The sequence below is a fragment of the Ctenopharyngodon idella genome, chromosome 24, assembly GCF_019924925.1.
Source record: "Ctenopharyngodon idella isolate HZGC_01 chromosome 24, HZGC01, whole genome shotgun sequence".
NCBI classification, from domain to species: Eukaryota; Metazoa; Chordata; class Actinopteri; order Cypriniformes; family Xenocyprididae; genus Ctenopharyngodon; species Ctenopharyngodon idella.
The window spans coordinates 2,385,174-2,401,398 of record NC_067243.1 but is presented as its reverse complement, the minus strand read 5'-3'; the positions used below and the strand labels follow the sequence as shown (position 1 = coordinate 2,401,398).

At 37.0% G+C, this 16,225-nt stretch overlaps 1 protein-coding gene across 1 annotated transcript; it reads right to left on the bottom strand.

Annotated features, from left to right (window-relative positions):
- Positions 1-1,641: 1,641 nt before the first annotated feature.
- Positions 1,642-7,128, bottom strand: LOC127507505 (uncharacterized). Its single transcript, XM_051884671.1, has 2 exons — positions 6,752-7,128; positions 1,642-3,344 (listed from the first exon to the last, which is right to left on the bottom strand). Exons 1-2 carry the CDS (start codon positions 7,034-7,036, stop codon positions 1,869-1,871), a joined length of 1,761 nt encoding a protein of 586 aa, XP_051740631.1. The 5' UTR covers positions 7,037-7,128; the 3' UTR covers positions 1,642-1,868.
- Positions 7,129-16,225: the final 9,097 nt, after the last annotated feature.

Below are 16,225 nucleotides of genomic sequence, written 5' to 3'. Positions count from 1 at the left end.
GTTGACAAGATCTTACAAACTCATGTATCAAATGTGATGCATTAAGTATTATAGGGTTAAATTTGAAACAGATGATGCCACAATAATAAGTCACTGTTGGAGAAACTGGTTAAAAACTCTATCAAAGATTTGATGAACCTGACAAACTTTGCAACTAGTTTTTCTTTACAAGCGCTCACAACCGGCTAATATAAACCTGATGCAGCATTTTAAGGTTTTGGACACAGCCTAAGACAAATTAATTAAGTTTATTTGTGGTGCAGTACTTTGTAAGAGCATTACTGTACAGTTGATTTTCCTCAAATAATGACTCAGAATTATTTTCTGTGGTATGAAGTTATATTTAACCCAGAATATATTTTTTAAAGAGGGGCGGTACAGTGATGGACCTCTCAGCTCTGATTGGTTCAAATTTAAGAGAGAATGATGCATGCTGAGTTTAACTGTGTTGTGTGTTAAATGCATCATTTGTGTTGTGCAGGCACATGTGTGGTGTGAGGTTTGTTGCAAGCAGGACAAGCCAATGAGCTGCTCCAGAGGAGAATGATAAAATGATGATAAAGTTGAGTTGATAATAAAGATCAGCTCTGTTTAGTGCTTATAACTGATGTGAATAAGGAATAACGGTGATAAGTGAGCTGCATGTCTTGTAAAAGCATTAGAGATGGCTATGGTTGGATTGGTTTAAGCGTTCGGCTAACAGGAGACTAACCGCATACGCATATGAGAGAGGTTAAATGGTTTTACTATATTCAAGAGGTGTGAATCTCAAGAGTTTACCAGTTAGGCCTGTAAATTCTACCTAATGCACACTGTATTCATGTCATTTCCTTTCAGATGTTTGTGTGGTACACTAAAAAAAAAAAAAAAAAAAAAATCATAATTTTAACAGGAAATTACTGCCACAGTAAAAACCTGTTAATTGGTTTACTGTACCTTAACAAATGTGGTAAAAAAATTATATAATTAACAAGACAATACATTTTACGGCTGATCACATTTACTGTATTCAGTTTACTGTAAAGTGTTATCCACTTTTTTGTATTGGTATTTTATACTAGTAAAAATTATTTAATGACAAAATGTTTGAATGAATCTTTGAAAGATTAATGGCAGAAGTTAGGCTTATTAGTTATTGGCCAGTTAACTAAAGGATTATTAACTTATCAGAAAATAATAGAGTAATCATAAATATAAATGCTAGATTAATTGATAATCATAAAAATAATTGATAGATTAATTGACCATCAAAATTATCGTTAGTTGCAGGCCTAAAAGGGCCTTTAAAGACATTACAGACACTGTACAGTTTCTGTTACAATACAACTTCCTACAGCTGCTCTGAAGCAACAGGTTTTGAGGAAAGCACAACACAAATACATGCAAAATGTGAACTTGAATGAACATTCCTTGGGCTGAATGTCATCTGTTGAGGAGTGTAAGACGAAGATGTCCGTGTGTTTGCTGTGTCTCTGGGACATGAGCATGGATGGAGTTTGAATTATTCTTCATGAAAATCACACCATTGTTCTGTAAGCTTGGCATAAATGAGCATTTATTTGAGTCTACAGTCATTAACATCAGGGATTAGTTTTTACTGAAAACGAAGTATGCTACTTAGAGTAAAAATGTGAAAACACATTATAGATTCACGGATGTTTTTATTAAGCTTTTTGTTTTGGCATACATATACTCAAGGAGAAAAATACATTTTAAGCTGCTGGTAATTTCAGAAGCACAGTTGAGAGTATTTATTTTTTATGTTAGATATGTAGTTTGTAGGTTAGTAAGAGCTCAAAGTACAATTACAATCAAATTTGCCAAGTCCTGCTTTAGTCATAATCATACCACACATTGTAAACCAACTATCACCCACATGATTGGCAACAGTAATCCCAGTTGTTGTCATAATCCATGTAGCACCACAGGTAATCTTTACCATGGTAGCCACACCTATGATTAGACCTGCAGGTCTGGCCATTCTGAGCTGAGTGGCAGTCATCAGAAGTACAACATCTGTCATTACTGCCTTCTTCATCCGTGTAGCACCACATATATCCCGAACCATATTTGGCACAGGCGTGGTCGTTGCGGCAGTACTTCCCGTTTATAGCTTTACTTGTCCACAGCGGAGGGCTGCAGTAGTCCCAGCTGCCAGCGATGGTCCTACACCAGTAGTAGTCCTCACCGTATGTGGCACATGGGTGATCATCCTTGCATCTCTGTCCATTATACGTGATGAGTGAGTACCGGGGTGAGCACTTGATCAGCGTCTGGCCTGAGTAACACCTGTAGGAATTGAGTTTGTCCTGGTACAGGCAGGGAGTGGAGCAGCAGGGCTTAATTCCACCTACTGTGTTGCACTGACAGCTGTTACTAGATTCTGAGACGCTCAAGCACTGTGATCCATCAGCTGCAGTCTTCTGCTTCTCTGGGACCAGCAGGCATTCGACAGCATCTGACTCCTCTGATATGTCCCTTTTACTGATGTATTTCATTAGTGGTTTGGCATAAGTTATAAGACAAGCACTTCTAACAGAATCCTTCAGATACTCTGTTTCAGTGTGGTAAGCACTCATGCTGTCAAAGGCTAATTTTATTGTCATCTCACTCACCTTGACTTTCTTTTCAGGTATGCTGTCACTGCTGATGGTCCTTTTTACTGCGAGATACGTGTTTTGTATGGCTGAGCTCATTTGGACTCCTTGGTTCACTTGTAGATTGATTAATGTCTGAAATTCGGCCTTAACCTTATCTAATTTATTATTGTCATCAAAACAATCATCTGTAAAAATGCTAATTTCTGAGGGCTGACTATAGAGATTTTTTATTTGTCTGTTCAGGTCTGAGACGCTCATCAGGCTTATGTCAGCTTCCGGCTTGTTTTCCCCTATATAGCCGAAGGAGAAAGACTTTTTGTCATCTGAGTGTTCATAACAGACAGCTGTCCAGATGTGAGAGGGCACCGTCACCCTTTCAGGGTCATCAGAGATTTCTTTTTGTGGTATCTGTAGATGCGCATTGGGTACTGTACCTGTGACAATGAAGGCTGTTGCAGCACCACTGTCACTACTTAGCGTGTCTCTTAAAAATGTCCTCAATTTATTCTCCCACTTTCCCCATTGGTTACGGTTGAAACACGCATCCATAGGTGCTGCGTTGGTCAGTGTATTTGTTGCCGTACGGCCTTCACCGCACTGGAAGCTGTTGGGGTTCAGGTGTCCGCGATCGTATCCGGTGTCGCTGTAGTCATCGCTGATGGCTTGATTTCCTTTATAAGTGTTTTTATTATCTTGATTCTCACGGACCATATAGTATAGATCTTGCTCTTCAGGTTTGGAAAGCTACAGAAGAAATACTATATTAGATGGTTAGTTTGATATTTTATTATTTGTGAGAAAAAACTTGTTTTGTTTTGTTTTTTTGGTAACACTAACTAAGGTAACACTACAAGGTTTCATTAGTTTAACTTAAACTAATAATGAACTGCACTTCTACAGCATTTATTAATCTTTATTAATGTTAATTTCAACATTTACTAATTCATTGTTAACATCAAAAGTTATGAACAAACAATAAACAGCTGCATTTTGTTAACTAACATTAACAAAGATTAACAAATACTGTATCAAATGAATTGTTCTTACTTTGTTTTTACATTGTCTCTCAGTGGACATATTAAATGTTTATAGTACAGTATAATAACATTCCATAAAGCACATCTAATGTATTTTATATATTATTTGGAATGACAAAACAGAATAGAATGCAGAGCTTAAACAGCAAATGAACATCTTGGTAACACTTTATAATAACATTAAGTTATAAGTCACTTATAAATTATTAGTTAATGATGAACGAATCATTTACAAAACATGACTATATATGTTCATAAATGATTAATAAGTGGTATGCTAACGATTTACAAATGTGTTGTAAGTTATCTTAAAAAATGGTTAAATCATGAAATAAATCAAACAGATCATTAGTAGATGTTTATAAGTTATTAGTTGATAATTGATTTATCGGTGATAAATAATGTAAGTATTTATGACAAAATTGTTTTAGTATTATCTCAATAAACAATTGTTAATCATGAACAAATGATGAACAAACCATTAGTAAATGATCAGTATATGATTTATTGATGAAGTTGAAGCTGGTCTGTGTTCAAAAGCACAAACATGTTGGTATGCTAAAGCACTATTGTGATGAGCAGGGCGGGCGAGAGCCGTGAGGGAACAACGTGAGGCTGGTGAAGCTGCACGTTGCGCCGGTCTCGAATCTCTCACGGAGGAGCTCCGGAAGCATAAAAGGGGAGCGACGACAGTGAAGGACGAGAGAGGACCAGGCCTGGACTTTATGTTGTGTTTTATTATGTTTGTGTGGCCGGCAGTTGTCCGTGAGGGACTGCCGGCATTACTTTCGTTTTGTTCTTTATTTACTTTGTTACAACTATTTTTAAGAAGAGTAATTTATTTGTTTTGAAGTGGATAAACATATATAAATGCCTTACAGTCAGGTGATTCCAGTGGGTTATGTTAAATCCTTTCACTCATCAGCACAGGCTTGTGTTCTGTGTGGAGTGTGTGGGATCTGGTGATAAAGTGAACCTCTGAACCGGTTTTACCTTCCACTGAAGCTCACATCAGGTGCACAGAGTTAAAGACTCCATGTGTGTCAGAGAGGACAGCTGTCTATACCCTCACCAGTCAGCACTTACACTGCAGTACACACTGCAAAGTGTTCAACACCTGTTATAGATGATGTGTAAACGCATGAATAAATCATTTACAAAGCTTTCTGCATCCCCTAATCTAGTGTAAACTATTCATCACTTGTAAATGTGTTACGGATCATTTGTAGATCTTTCTGTTACATGATCCATCTCATTCCATCACTTTACCCAAGCCTAAACTTTACATTATTTTTAAAAAAAATAAATTAACACTCTGCCACCATTTAATCAGCTCTTAATCATTTAATTTTAATTTTTCATGGGACAGCTCCTCACCATAACATGAAAACGCACCATAAACTGATCATAAGCGTATACCATTATTTTGTGCATTTTATTCCGAGTCTTCAGAAGTCGTAAGATCCCACCGTGTGAGGAAAAGATTCTTATTCCGTAATATAATCATTAAGTATTAATAATCGTACATATCCGCCGTCTCATCCATTAAAACTTTCAAAATTGGTGCTTCAAACACTACGACACAGGTTTGCGGCAGTGATGTCAAACCTCGCTCCTTATTGGCTGTCACTTGTGATTTGTGACCACCATAGACTGTTTGCGACATGCCGAATTTGAGTTGCTGTGTTGAGTGAGATGTGCAGCGCGATGCTTTAGAGGATGGAAATGCAGATCAGGGGAATGTCCTCAGCGATTACACTTTAATTTCATTCTGTAACTTACACAAAATTATGTTTTGCTGTCAGAGTGCTGGTAATGTAGCACATGTGTTGTTTTGTCTGTTCTTTATACTGCTTTTTGTAATGTTTTAAATAAATTACAGTGACTACATTTATCTGCCTGTTACACTTCGTATATTGTCAAAATAGTTATGCTTAAGGTTATAGGGTGGAGTAGGGAGCTTAAAATTATTCTTTTTATACAATAGTATATCAACTAATATAACACTCACTGTAAATATCTATATCTATATTGCGTTTTTATTTTTGTGAAGTGGCTAAAAAGTGGTCATGTTTAGGTATAAGGGGTGAGTTATGGGCTCAGAGATATCTATATAATAGTAAAATATATTTGCAGAAATATATTATAATTTTTATATAAAAATAAATAATTTAAATATTATATGAGGGATTTGTATATATTTTATATCCAGTAACTGAAAGGTATACCAGAACCTTTGCATATGTCAAATAAATGATAAATTTACAAATTGCAGTTTGTATATAATTTATAAAGAAGATCTACAAATGATATGTAACACATTTACAAGTGATAAATAGTTTACACTTTAGATTAGGGGATGCAGAAAGTGTTATAAATGACTTGTATACATATACAAATGATTTGTAACAGGTAAAAAAGGTCTACAAAGTATATGTAACACGTTTACAAGTGATGAATAGTTTACACTTTAGATTAGGGGATGCAGAAAGCTTTGTAAATGATTTATTCATCATCTATAACAGGTGTTGAACACTTTGCAGTGTGTACTGCAGTGTAAGTGCTGACTGGTGAGGGTATAGACAGCTGTCCTCTCTGACACACATGGAGTCTTTAACTCTGTGCACCTGATGTGAGCTTCAGTGGAAGGTAAAACCGGTTCAGAGGTTCACTTTATCACCAGATCCCACACACTCCACACAGAACACAAGCCTGTGCTGATGAGTGAAAGGATTTAACATAACCCACTGGAATCACCTGACTGTTAGGCATTTATAAATGTTTATCCACTTCAAAACAAATAAATTACTCTTCTTAAAAATAGTGCTTTAGCATACCTGCATGTTTGTGCTTTTAAACACAGACCAGCTTCAACCATCTTAAACACAACTTCCAGCTCCATCAATAAATCATATACTGATCATTTACTAATAGTTTGTTCATCATTTGTTCATTATTAACATGTTTATTGAGATAATGATACTAAAACAATTTTGTCATAAATACTTCACTTCACTTCGTTCATCATTAACTAATAATTTATAATTGACTTATAACTGAATGTTATTATAAAGTGTTACCAAAGTCTTGTTAGACAGTGAAGCACATGGTTACCTGTGGCTCTAAATGCCAGCTGTTTGACCTTCCACTGTCGGTGAAGCATTGAGGGTCAAATTTGTAGGCGCTGTAGAGAGGAATTCTGTGATGAACCGAGTACAGCGTAGCGTAAAAAGGGTGTTTGTTTACCAATTGCTGACAGATTTTCTTGGCATTCTGATCCATTCCCCCCGGTTCTGTTTTTTTGTAGAAAAATTCGTTACAATCAAAGTCATCAGTTACTCTTGCCTGAGCACCGAGTGCTCTCAGCACAATACAGATGAGCAGAGCTGGAACAAACATGGTGTGAAGCTGCTCTTGTGTGATAGAGCAGAGACACCAGAAGAGCAGCGGCTTTAAATACACAGTCAGAGTCAGAGATGCTGTTGGGTGTGACTGAAATTAACAAATGAGAAGAAATGAGGAATAAGATGGGAACATTGCTTCATCATGTGTATGTGACTAATTTTTAGAGCTGTCACATGTACAGTAACCTTGATTTAAAACAAAACAAAATGATCATTTATACTATTGATGCTCACTATTTCTCAGTATGTATTTTTCTCCATCCAATGCAAGTCCATGAGTACTAAATTTTGACAGCCCAAAATATTTAAACAGCTTCAACTGACTCCACGTGACCCCAGAGAATAAGAATTTATAAGTCCACGTCATAAGGTCTCATTAGTTAACATTAGTTAATATATTAACTAACATCAAATATCAATGAGCAATACATTTGTTCTTTGTTAGCATTAGTTAATAAAAATACAACTCTTGTTTATTCATGTTCACAGTGCATTCACTAATGTTAACAAATTCAACTCCTGATTTCAATAATGTAATTCTTTATACTTAGTCCATGTAGTTAATTAATGTTAACTAATGAAACCTTACTGTAAAGTATTGCCAACTTTGGTTTCTGGAAACACTGACTGATTGAACTGTGCTGATAACGACAGAACTTGAGAATATAGTTGGCTAATAATGAAAAGAAAAAATGTTGGATCAGCCTCACAAAAATGCTGCCTGTTTAGACTTTTTAAAAGTCTTTTCTACTTTTTCACTGCAACCTACCTAACTAAAATAAAAGAAATGTCCTCCTCCTGTGTTGAGGACATTGAGACTGCATTATGATTTTCATGTAGACACACTAGGCCTCATTTATGAAAGAAACATACAACAGAAAATGGTGTGTACGGTCGTTTCCATGCAAAACTTGTCATTTATCAATATGGAAGCTACAATTAAATCTCACGTCAGGTCTCAGCTTGTGTTTGCAAGTTTTTGAATAAGGTGAACTTGCGTGCAGCATAGTACATCTGCTGGAGAATTGTAATAAGAGAATTTTGATCATTTAGATTATTTTCCTGACAAACAACCAAAGCTCATTAGTAAATCATAAACCGTTAAGATTAGAATGTCAAATTGAAATTAAACTAAATTAGAATAGATGGGTGTTTGTGAGCCATTAAGAATAATAATAATAATAATAACAAAAATTCAGGAGTTTAGCTTTACATTCACAAATAGCAGCATAAACAAAAGAATGTGAGGATTCACACATCGTCACATCACACACCTGTAGCACTTCTGTGAACAGAGACAAACAGAATTAAAGCTGCAAGCACCGATGAAAGGGCCCTCGCACCTGGGGCAACGCCACCTGGTGGCCTTAGGAAAACAGTGAATAGTGGGTGACATGAATGTAAGCGAGTAAATACAGGATAAATATGGCAAATTCATTTCGACATGCCACACTTTCTGCTGCCAACAGGTGGTGCTTTGACTATTACTGAATATTGCAATGTAGATGTCTTCAGTCCAGGACTATTTTCAAACATGTGAAGTTTGGAGCAGATCGGACATCATATGCCTGAGTTACAACAACTTCCTGTTTTGTGGCGCTAATCGCATACATTAGCTCTTAGCCAAGTGTTGCATGATTTAACGTGTTTCTAGCATGTTTGGTACTTCGTGGCATATTGAAATGTGTTTCTGGGAGTGAATTACATTGTAAAGCATGCCATTTCCTGTTGCCAGCAGGTGGCGCTATGACTAACTGAATATTGGCATATAGATGTCTTCAGGCCAGGACTCTTATCACACATGTGAAGTTTGGAGCAGATCGGACATTGTATGCCTGAGTTACAACAGCTTTCTGTAATGTTTTGTCTGTAGTTCCTTATTTTCCTTATTTTATTTCAATCCAGATTAATTTCCCTTTGTTTAATGGTTGTGATTTTCTCACCTGTGTTGAATCACTTCTAATGAGAAACCTTATTTGTTCTTTTGTTCTTGTTCAGTCCTGATGTTGGCCTATGCATTTTCATTCCTAAGGATTTTCGGGTTTGAGATTTTTCCTGCCTTCTGTTTTGTTCTTGGATTGCATGTTTTTTGTCATCTTTTTGTGGATTGTGGACTCCTTGATTTTTTTACTGGACTGATGTTTAAGAAGATCTTTTCTGTTTGAATAATCCTTAACCTCTCAAGGAGAGTTTGTGTTGCCCGCTCAGATCGATCTAAAGTGCTGCCTAAGACTGTGCTAATGTTCTGTTTTCCTTTTTGAGTAAAGATCCAAAGACAAAACTCAGATTCTTGAGGTCTCATTGTCTCTTATTCCTCTGCATTTGGGTTCAATCTCCTCCTGTGGTGGAGTAGTCAGCATCAAGGACACACACATGCCAGAGACCCGAGTTCCATCCCCAGTTGGATCATAACAATAGGACTGAACCATGGATACAAGCCCAGCAGAGGAAGCTCAACTATTGTCCAATGCAGAACGAATCTTAGCTGCTGTTTCAAGCCAGGCAGCCACCATGGAACGACATGAACAAGTCCTTGCACAACAGGAAGTTGCTGTATCAAAACTGGGACAAGCTATCAGAGAAATCTTACAACACCTTCAAGCTCTTTCAAACACACAGGGGAAAGCTGATTCTCAACCCCAGGCTCCACCAGCACCTCCTAGCACCTCTACCAGCAACTCTGAGATTCATCTGCCTCACCCTAAAAAAAGGTATGATGGAAGCCCTGGCAGATGCAAAGAATATTCACAGATTGTTTCTCAACCGGGCTTTCAATGGATGTGGAGCACACTGATAACACAGGAGGATTTGGAAACGTTGAAGTAGTAGTGAAGGAAAGCACTCTGGGAAACATTGATCGCCCCACTTCAGGATCTCCCCTGTCTTCCAAAGGATCTCTGGTTAATGTTTGTTCAGCCAAGGGTGACCCAATATGATATCCGCAGTTGAGTGCTCTAGAACCAGGAAAGGAAGGGTTTCAGTGTGGCATACTCCGACCCGTAACTGGAGTGGTCCAACTCTAAACTGGACATTGCGGCTACTGAGAGGCTTGCCAATTATGGATTGGACTTGGTAGCGGGTCGAGATGTACCTCTTCCGGAGTTTGAGCTGCCGTCTGAGGTTCCCGGAGATGAAGTTACCAGCTGACCCAGCATCAATGAGAGCTGAGACAGAGAGAGAGACATCAGAGACAGAAATGTATACAACTGTGGTAAGTGGTACATGATCTACATGTATTGATGGCATGTCCTCCAGCTCCACAATATAAGTAAAGACCCTGGGTCAGCCTCCTCTGCTGCTCAGCAAACGGTGGCCAGGTGTTACCCAGTTGCATGGTTCAGAATCTGGTTCGGCAAAAGCCAACTCTTTTTGCCAACTCCTGACTATAAATGGATTCTGATGTATATAGTTTTGAATAGAATTGATAAAAACCCTATTAATTACTTTGTTGGAGGTGAGTACCTTATTTCCCTACTTAATTGCTTGTACGACGTGAAACGCATCATGTTGCTTTATCTACCTAGCAAGGAGTTTCCCAGCTTTTTCGCCACTCTCATAGTATTTGGTCTTCAATGTGAAGTTAACTATCTTCAAGTCATTGATTAGCATATTCTGTCTGTCAGAGATCGGCCAGGCTCCATCACCACCCAGTTGTAGGAAACCCCCCATCGGCCCAAAAATGGAATCCGACGGCCTGGGCGAAGGTGAAGTTCACTTAATGTGAAGTTCACTTAATTTCACTCGTTTAATCTGACTCCAATTTCAAAGGATTATTACTCTTAGATTGTGTTTCCAATTAGAAATTAATCATTGGTTAAGTATTAATTTAGATATTTGATTATTCTGGTTACCTTGTATCTTCAGTTATTCGTTCACTGCAGTCCCGGTATCGCTTAGAAAAGTTACTTCGGCCGATTGAGTGCTCTTCACGATCACAAACTCGTCAGTTCTGACCTTAAACATTGGATGCAGGGCAAATATCTTCCTTTAAGTTGGTCACGCTCTGCTTACTCGTAACAAAAAGCATAGTTTTTATATATTTACGAAAACTGCAACTTATTTAAGGCAGCGATAGTCAGAAATCGAAATGGACTTAATTGATGTGCTCTATGCTCCATCTATTAAACCTTCCGTATGATCAATCCTGAACACAGATTTGCGGTAATACCTTCGCCTTAATCTACTAGAAATAATGAATTAAGAATAATACAGAATAAACTAAATATAACATTTTATTTGTCAACTAAAAATGTATCATTCCAATTACATTACAGTTAGACAATTAGAAGCCAATTCAGAAATAATAAATGCATAACATCAATTACTCAAAGAAATGCATATACATACAGTGATGTGTGAATGTCTTCAGACATTCACCCATCTCTGCACGGGGGTTTCTGGCTACAGAAGATCCCCCATGACTGCTTTGCACTTTACCTTATATACCAAGACCAGAACAAAAGGATTGCAAATTTTTATTACACCAACACCTGTTTTGGGGGGAGAGGAGTGGGTTTTTCAGATATCTTGAAGAGACACTATCCAAAAGGAGAACAGAGTTTTCAATCTTTTTCATAATACCAGTGACTGCTGTGAAATTGAGACCATTTTACCAATCGCACTTAGACATTTAAAATGATACCAAACATGAAAGGAAAAAACAATAGATACACAAGTTTAGAATATAAAGGGCGCTTTATCTCAGTTATTGTCTTAGCAGGAAATCAAGTCTTCAAGAGGTCACACAATCACAGAGGTCACAATCACCAGAGTACTAATCACCCACACCTGATCGTCATCACCTCATCATCACAAGCAGTATTTAAGCACACACTTCACCACAGCACTTTGTCTGGCCTCAACTTCGAGGAGGACTCACTTACCTGATCTACTTACCTCCATGCTCCATTGTTCCTGCATCTCTCCCGATCCTCTGTGTCTCCAGCATCTTCCAGCGTCTTCTCATCCCAGACTCCATTCCACTCCATTATACTCACCGAAGTGTGTGCTCAACTGCTCAGCTCCATGATCTCCTCCAACCATCTACAAAACAAAGAACTGTCAGTATACTCATTCAATATTACCTTCCTGCTCATTCTATATTACTCACCTGCTTGTTTACTATCGCTGCTACGATCAATAAAGCCTCATATTCACTTCTACATTGTTGTGAGTCTGTGTTAAGGTTCATTAGTTAACATTAGTTAACATGAACTAATAATGAACTGCACTTCTACAGCATTTATTAATCTTGTTATTAATAATGTTAATTTCAACATTTACTAATACATTATTAAAAGCTTGTTAACATTAGTTAATGCACTGTGAACTAACATGAACAAACAATGAACAACTGTATTTGCATTAACTAACGTTAACGAAGATTATAAATACAGTAACAAATGTATCGCTCATGGTTAGTTCATGTTAGTTAATACATTAACTAATGTTTAACTAATGAACCTTATTGTAAAGTGTTACCATTATTTTTACTAAATAAATATATGGAACAAATAGAATCTTACCATTGTAATATTTCACTGTAAAAATCGAATAATAATAATAATAATAATTGTTATTATTATAATTAGATTATTATTAAATAAAAATATTAAAATAAATTATATTACTATTGTAATATTAATAAAAAAATTAGTATTTAAGAAAAATTATTTTATTTTACAGAACAACAGTAAAATTACAATACAAATATTCAAGGCTTTCGTAATTTCTTCATTTTCAAATGTTAAACCATCAAGCTTTATTTTGGTGGAAAACTGCAGGAGCCCTTAAAGCTTCTCTTGTTGACAACAGTCAGTTTATAGACGCTTCTCATTACAAGTTTGGGAAGATGTTTGGCGCATGTTGCCTTCCTGAATGTTATTAAATCACGGCCTTTGAGATTTTATAATCGTACTGAGCCATATCGCGATTTTGGATTAATTTCGATTACCCCCGTGTACTGTTGCAGGTCAGTTTGACCCGTTTCGATTTTTGAGTTGTCTGGAATGCAGATTAACCTGTTTTTTTTTCTTGACATTGTGACTTTTTCTCATTTAGGGTCATGAACATCCATGCAAAGTTTCAACATGCTGATGTGTTTTGACATATACACACAAAATTACTATTATGTTTGTGATGTTCACGCATATTTTAATGTTCTAAAGCAACTGTACAGACCCAAAATAATAAGATTGTGTTGGATTTTAATTACCCATGTGAAGGTAAAAAAGAGCATTTTCCCCACTTATTTCAATGCTGAAAAATATTTTATCAGCCACAGATGGTAAAAATGAGCTATAATTTCTTTTCTCAAGCTATCTGAAATACTATCTAACCTATGTTATTTTCTTGAAATTTTGTGACTGTCATTTAGGGTCATGGACATGCATGCAAAGTTTCAACATGCTGATGTGTTGTGAAATGTGAATACAGAAATTTTATACAATCCTGTTGTTCGTTGTAACAAAAGAAGAAGGACAAGGTAGGTTTGGCGCAATGCAGGGGTTTATTCAACAGTAAGATATTCAGATAAGACACTTCAAGTATTTCTTCATATTAAACTCAGAAACAAACTCAGATAGCCAAGTCAGGCAATGTAGTGCTCGCACTGAGACCAGGACTTGATGATGTAACAAGTATCAGAATGTGAAAACATATTATTATGCATTTTAAGAATACTTTCCCCAGGGCCGGATTATCCATAGACAGGATTGGGCGAGTGCCCTGGGGCACCAGCCAATAGGGGGGCACCAAGTGATTAAGATAATGACTAGACCTTTAAAATATTTTTCATGTTTTGTATATATATTATTTTGCTGGAAGAGATGCAGATACAAAATGAACAGTTAATGATACAATACAGATAGAATATAAAATATATGCATATAAAGAATTGCGATTGGATCAGGTCACAGTGTATTTGCCCCCTCCCCCCAGTCAGAGTCGAGCCCACCAATTTATAATATTAAATTCAAAATGGATAGGCAGCATCAGCTTAGCGGTTGTGCGAAACGAAAATTAAAAAAAGAGAGAAAATATCACGATACATAGCCACCCTTCAAAAAGTTCCATCAATTTTTTTTTTCTTCGAAAAATCGTTCACCAGACGTTACCAACTGCAAGGGTGACAGATCCTTCTCTCAACTTATAAGAGTGAAGAATGAACTCGGAACAACCATGAGATGGATGCGGCTGTCCGAACTAGTCAAGGGAATGGACTTTTTGAGGATTGACATTTGAGAATTGATGCTGCCTTTACTCCTATCGGAAATTTCGTAATTCCCATTTCAGAAGTCGTGATTTCAAGCTTGTTGCATTTAGTGCTTTGTTGTCGGAATGAACAAGACTTATGGAGGACACCAGCTTTATTCTTGCCTATTTTTTAGGAAAATCTTATTAAAACCAAAATTATATAGTGTCCCATGCACTGACAACCATATAAACATTCCACAGTGCTATCTAGATAGTCCGCTTGCTGACGATTCTGTAATTTCGGTCAGATGCAGGCATTTTTCGCTGTGTATAAAACATACATACTGTTCATGTACAATTTTTACCTAGGAAGCTCGTATTTACGATAATTCCAATAGCAAGTGAAGGCAGCATTAATGAACGATTTTGCATGCACAAATTCTAGAAAAAGATGTTCTGCTAAAGGTAAGGCTTATTTACTATTATTTCTAGGCAAATGTGACACTGTTGCCGGTTTGAAATTTGTGGAACGGTTTTCTCTTTTAGCTGGTTGCTTAGTTAGAGATGATTGTAAAGTTCAGTGTGTGTGTGTTTTGCTGCTGTGCGTCTCTGCAGTGCTGTTTATATGGTTGCTTGCAGCAGTCTTTATTGGGCTTGCTTTGGTATGTTTGCAATGTTTTTTTAGACATAGTTTTGCATATAGTCTTCATACATGGCATTTATGATGGAAATCAAGATATAGCATGACATGTTCATGTTGAACTTGCATGTGAGTTGTGTATTTGTGGGGGGAGGGACTTCAAATGTGGTCACCCTAGGGCACTACACTGTGTTAATCCGGGCCTGACTTTCCCCATCAACAGTATAAAAAGCACTACACCACTGTGCGTCAAAGGAACACGCGCACTCAGATGTAAACAAGCCCAACGTGCATGAGAAGCACATGGCGGAATGAGTGAAGGACACGCGCTGAATGAAAGTGCACGTTCACTCTCTGACAGAAGAGGGTGCTGATGGAACAGCAGAATGCAGCGGTTACCCTGGAAACCCGTAAATAAAGCAGTATTTGTGCGCTAACAAAGAATATACACTAACAAGAAGCGACACTCAATAGAACGTTGAAACACCGGCGCCCAGCAGCAGCCCTGCGTTTCCGCCATTTTGGGGTGAAAGCGAGTCGGCGGCCCACTAGTTTCTATGGCAATATCAGCTGCTTTGTTAAAAACATTAAAGCTGAAATCCAACCTGAATGATGACAACACAGAATAAAATACTATGACTAGTGATCATCAAATCCTTTTAACAGTTTATTTTACACACTTTGTGTTTAAGTTTTCCACTTTTTTCACAAAACCTTTTCTCTCAAGAAAGCCAGTCAGTTTGGGTAAAATTCTTTAAAAGGCTATAAACACTGAATTATTACCAACATATGAAATTAAATTAAGGACATGCATCAGAAATATTGGGAATGTTGGACAATAAATATATGAATATAACAGCTTGATTTTGCAGTGTTGTCTAATGTCCGTTAAAGCAAAAGTGTCCAAAAGTGGGAATTATGGGATAACGGACACAGCAATGCATCATGTATTGTAAGATCATTATGTTTGTAGTAAATGCCATATAATTAATAAATGTCATTTATTAATTATTAATTTACTATTAATAAATGTGTAAAGTTGCATAAAATGGAAATACTCAATAAAGTAGGCTAACAGATGGTTGAATGGTTGGATTCCACAACTGGTAAAATAAAACATATATAAGACAATATAACATTTACTGTAGGAGCCAAACAATTTACTGGTGACTTAATTTAAAAAACTGTTCTATTGTGCTTCTGATTTGGCAGTGAAATTCGCCGATTTTGGGTGCGTAAGATGTGAAGGAGTCTATGGTCCAGTTAGTATTTTCACCCCATAATGGCGGCCGCGCTACCGGAGCGCCATCTAGTGGCTGTTACACAAAAATTATCAAAGTGTCGCCTCTT

Excerpts from the sequence above, each read along its gene's own strand:
- LOC127507505 (XM_051884671.1), bottom strand. The coding sequence starts at position 7,036 with ATGTTTGTTCCAGCTCTGCTCATCTGTATTGTGCTGAGAGCACTCGGT. Across the intron at positions 3,345-6,751 it reads GCTGGCATTTAGAGCCACAG|CTTTCCAAACCTGAAGAGCA; the intron begins GTAACCATGTGC and ends TTTCTTCTGTAG.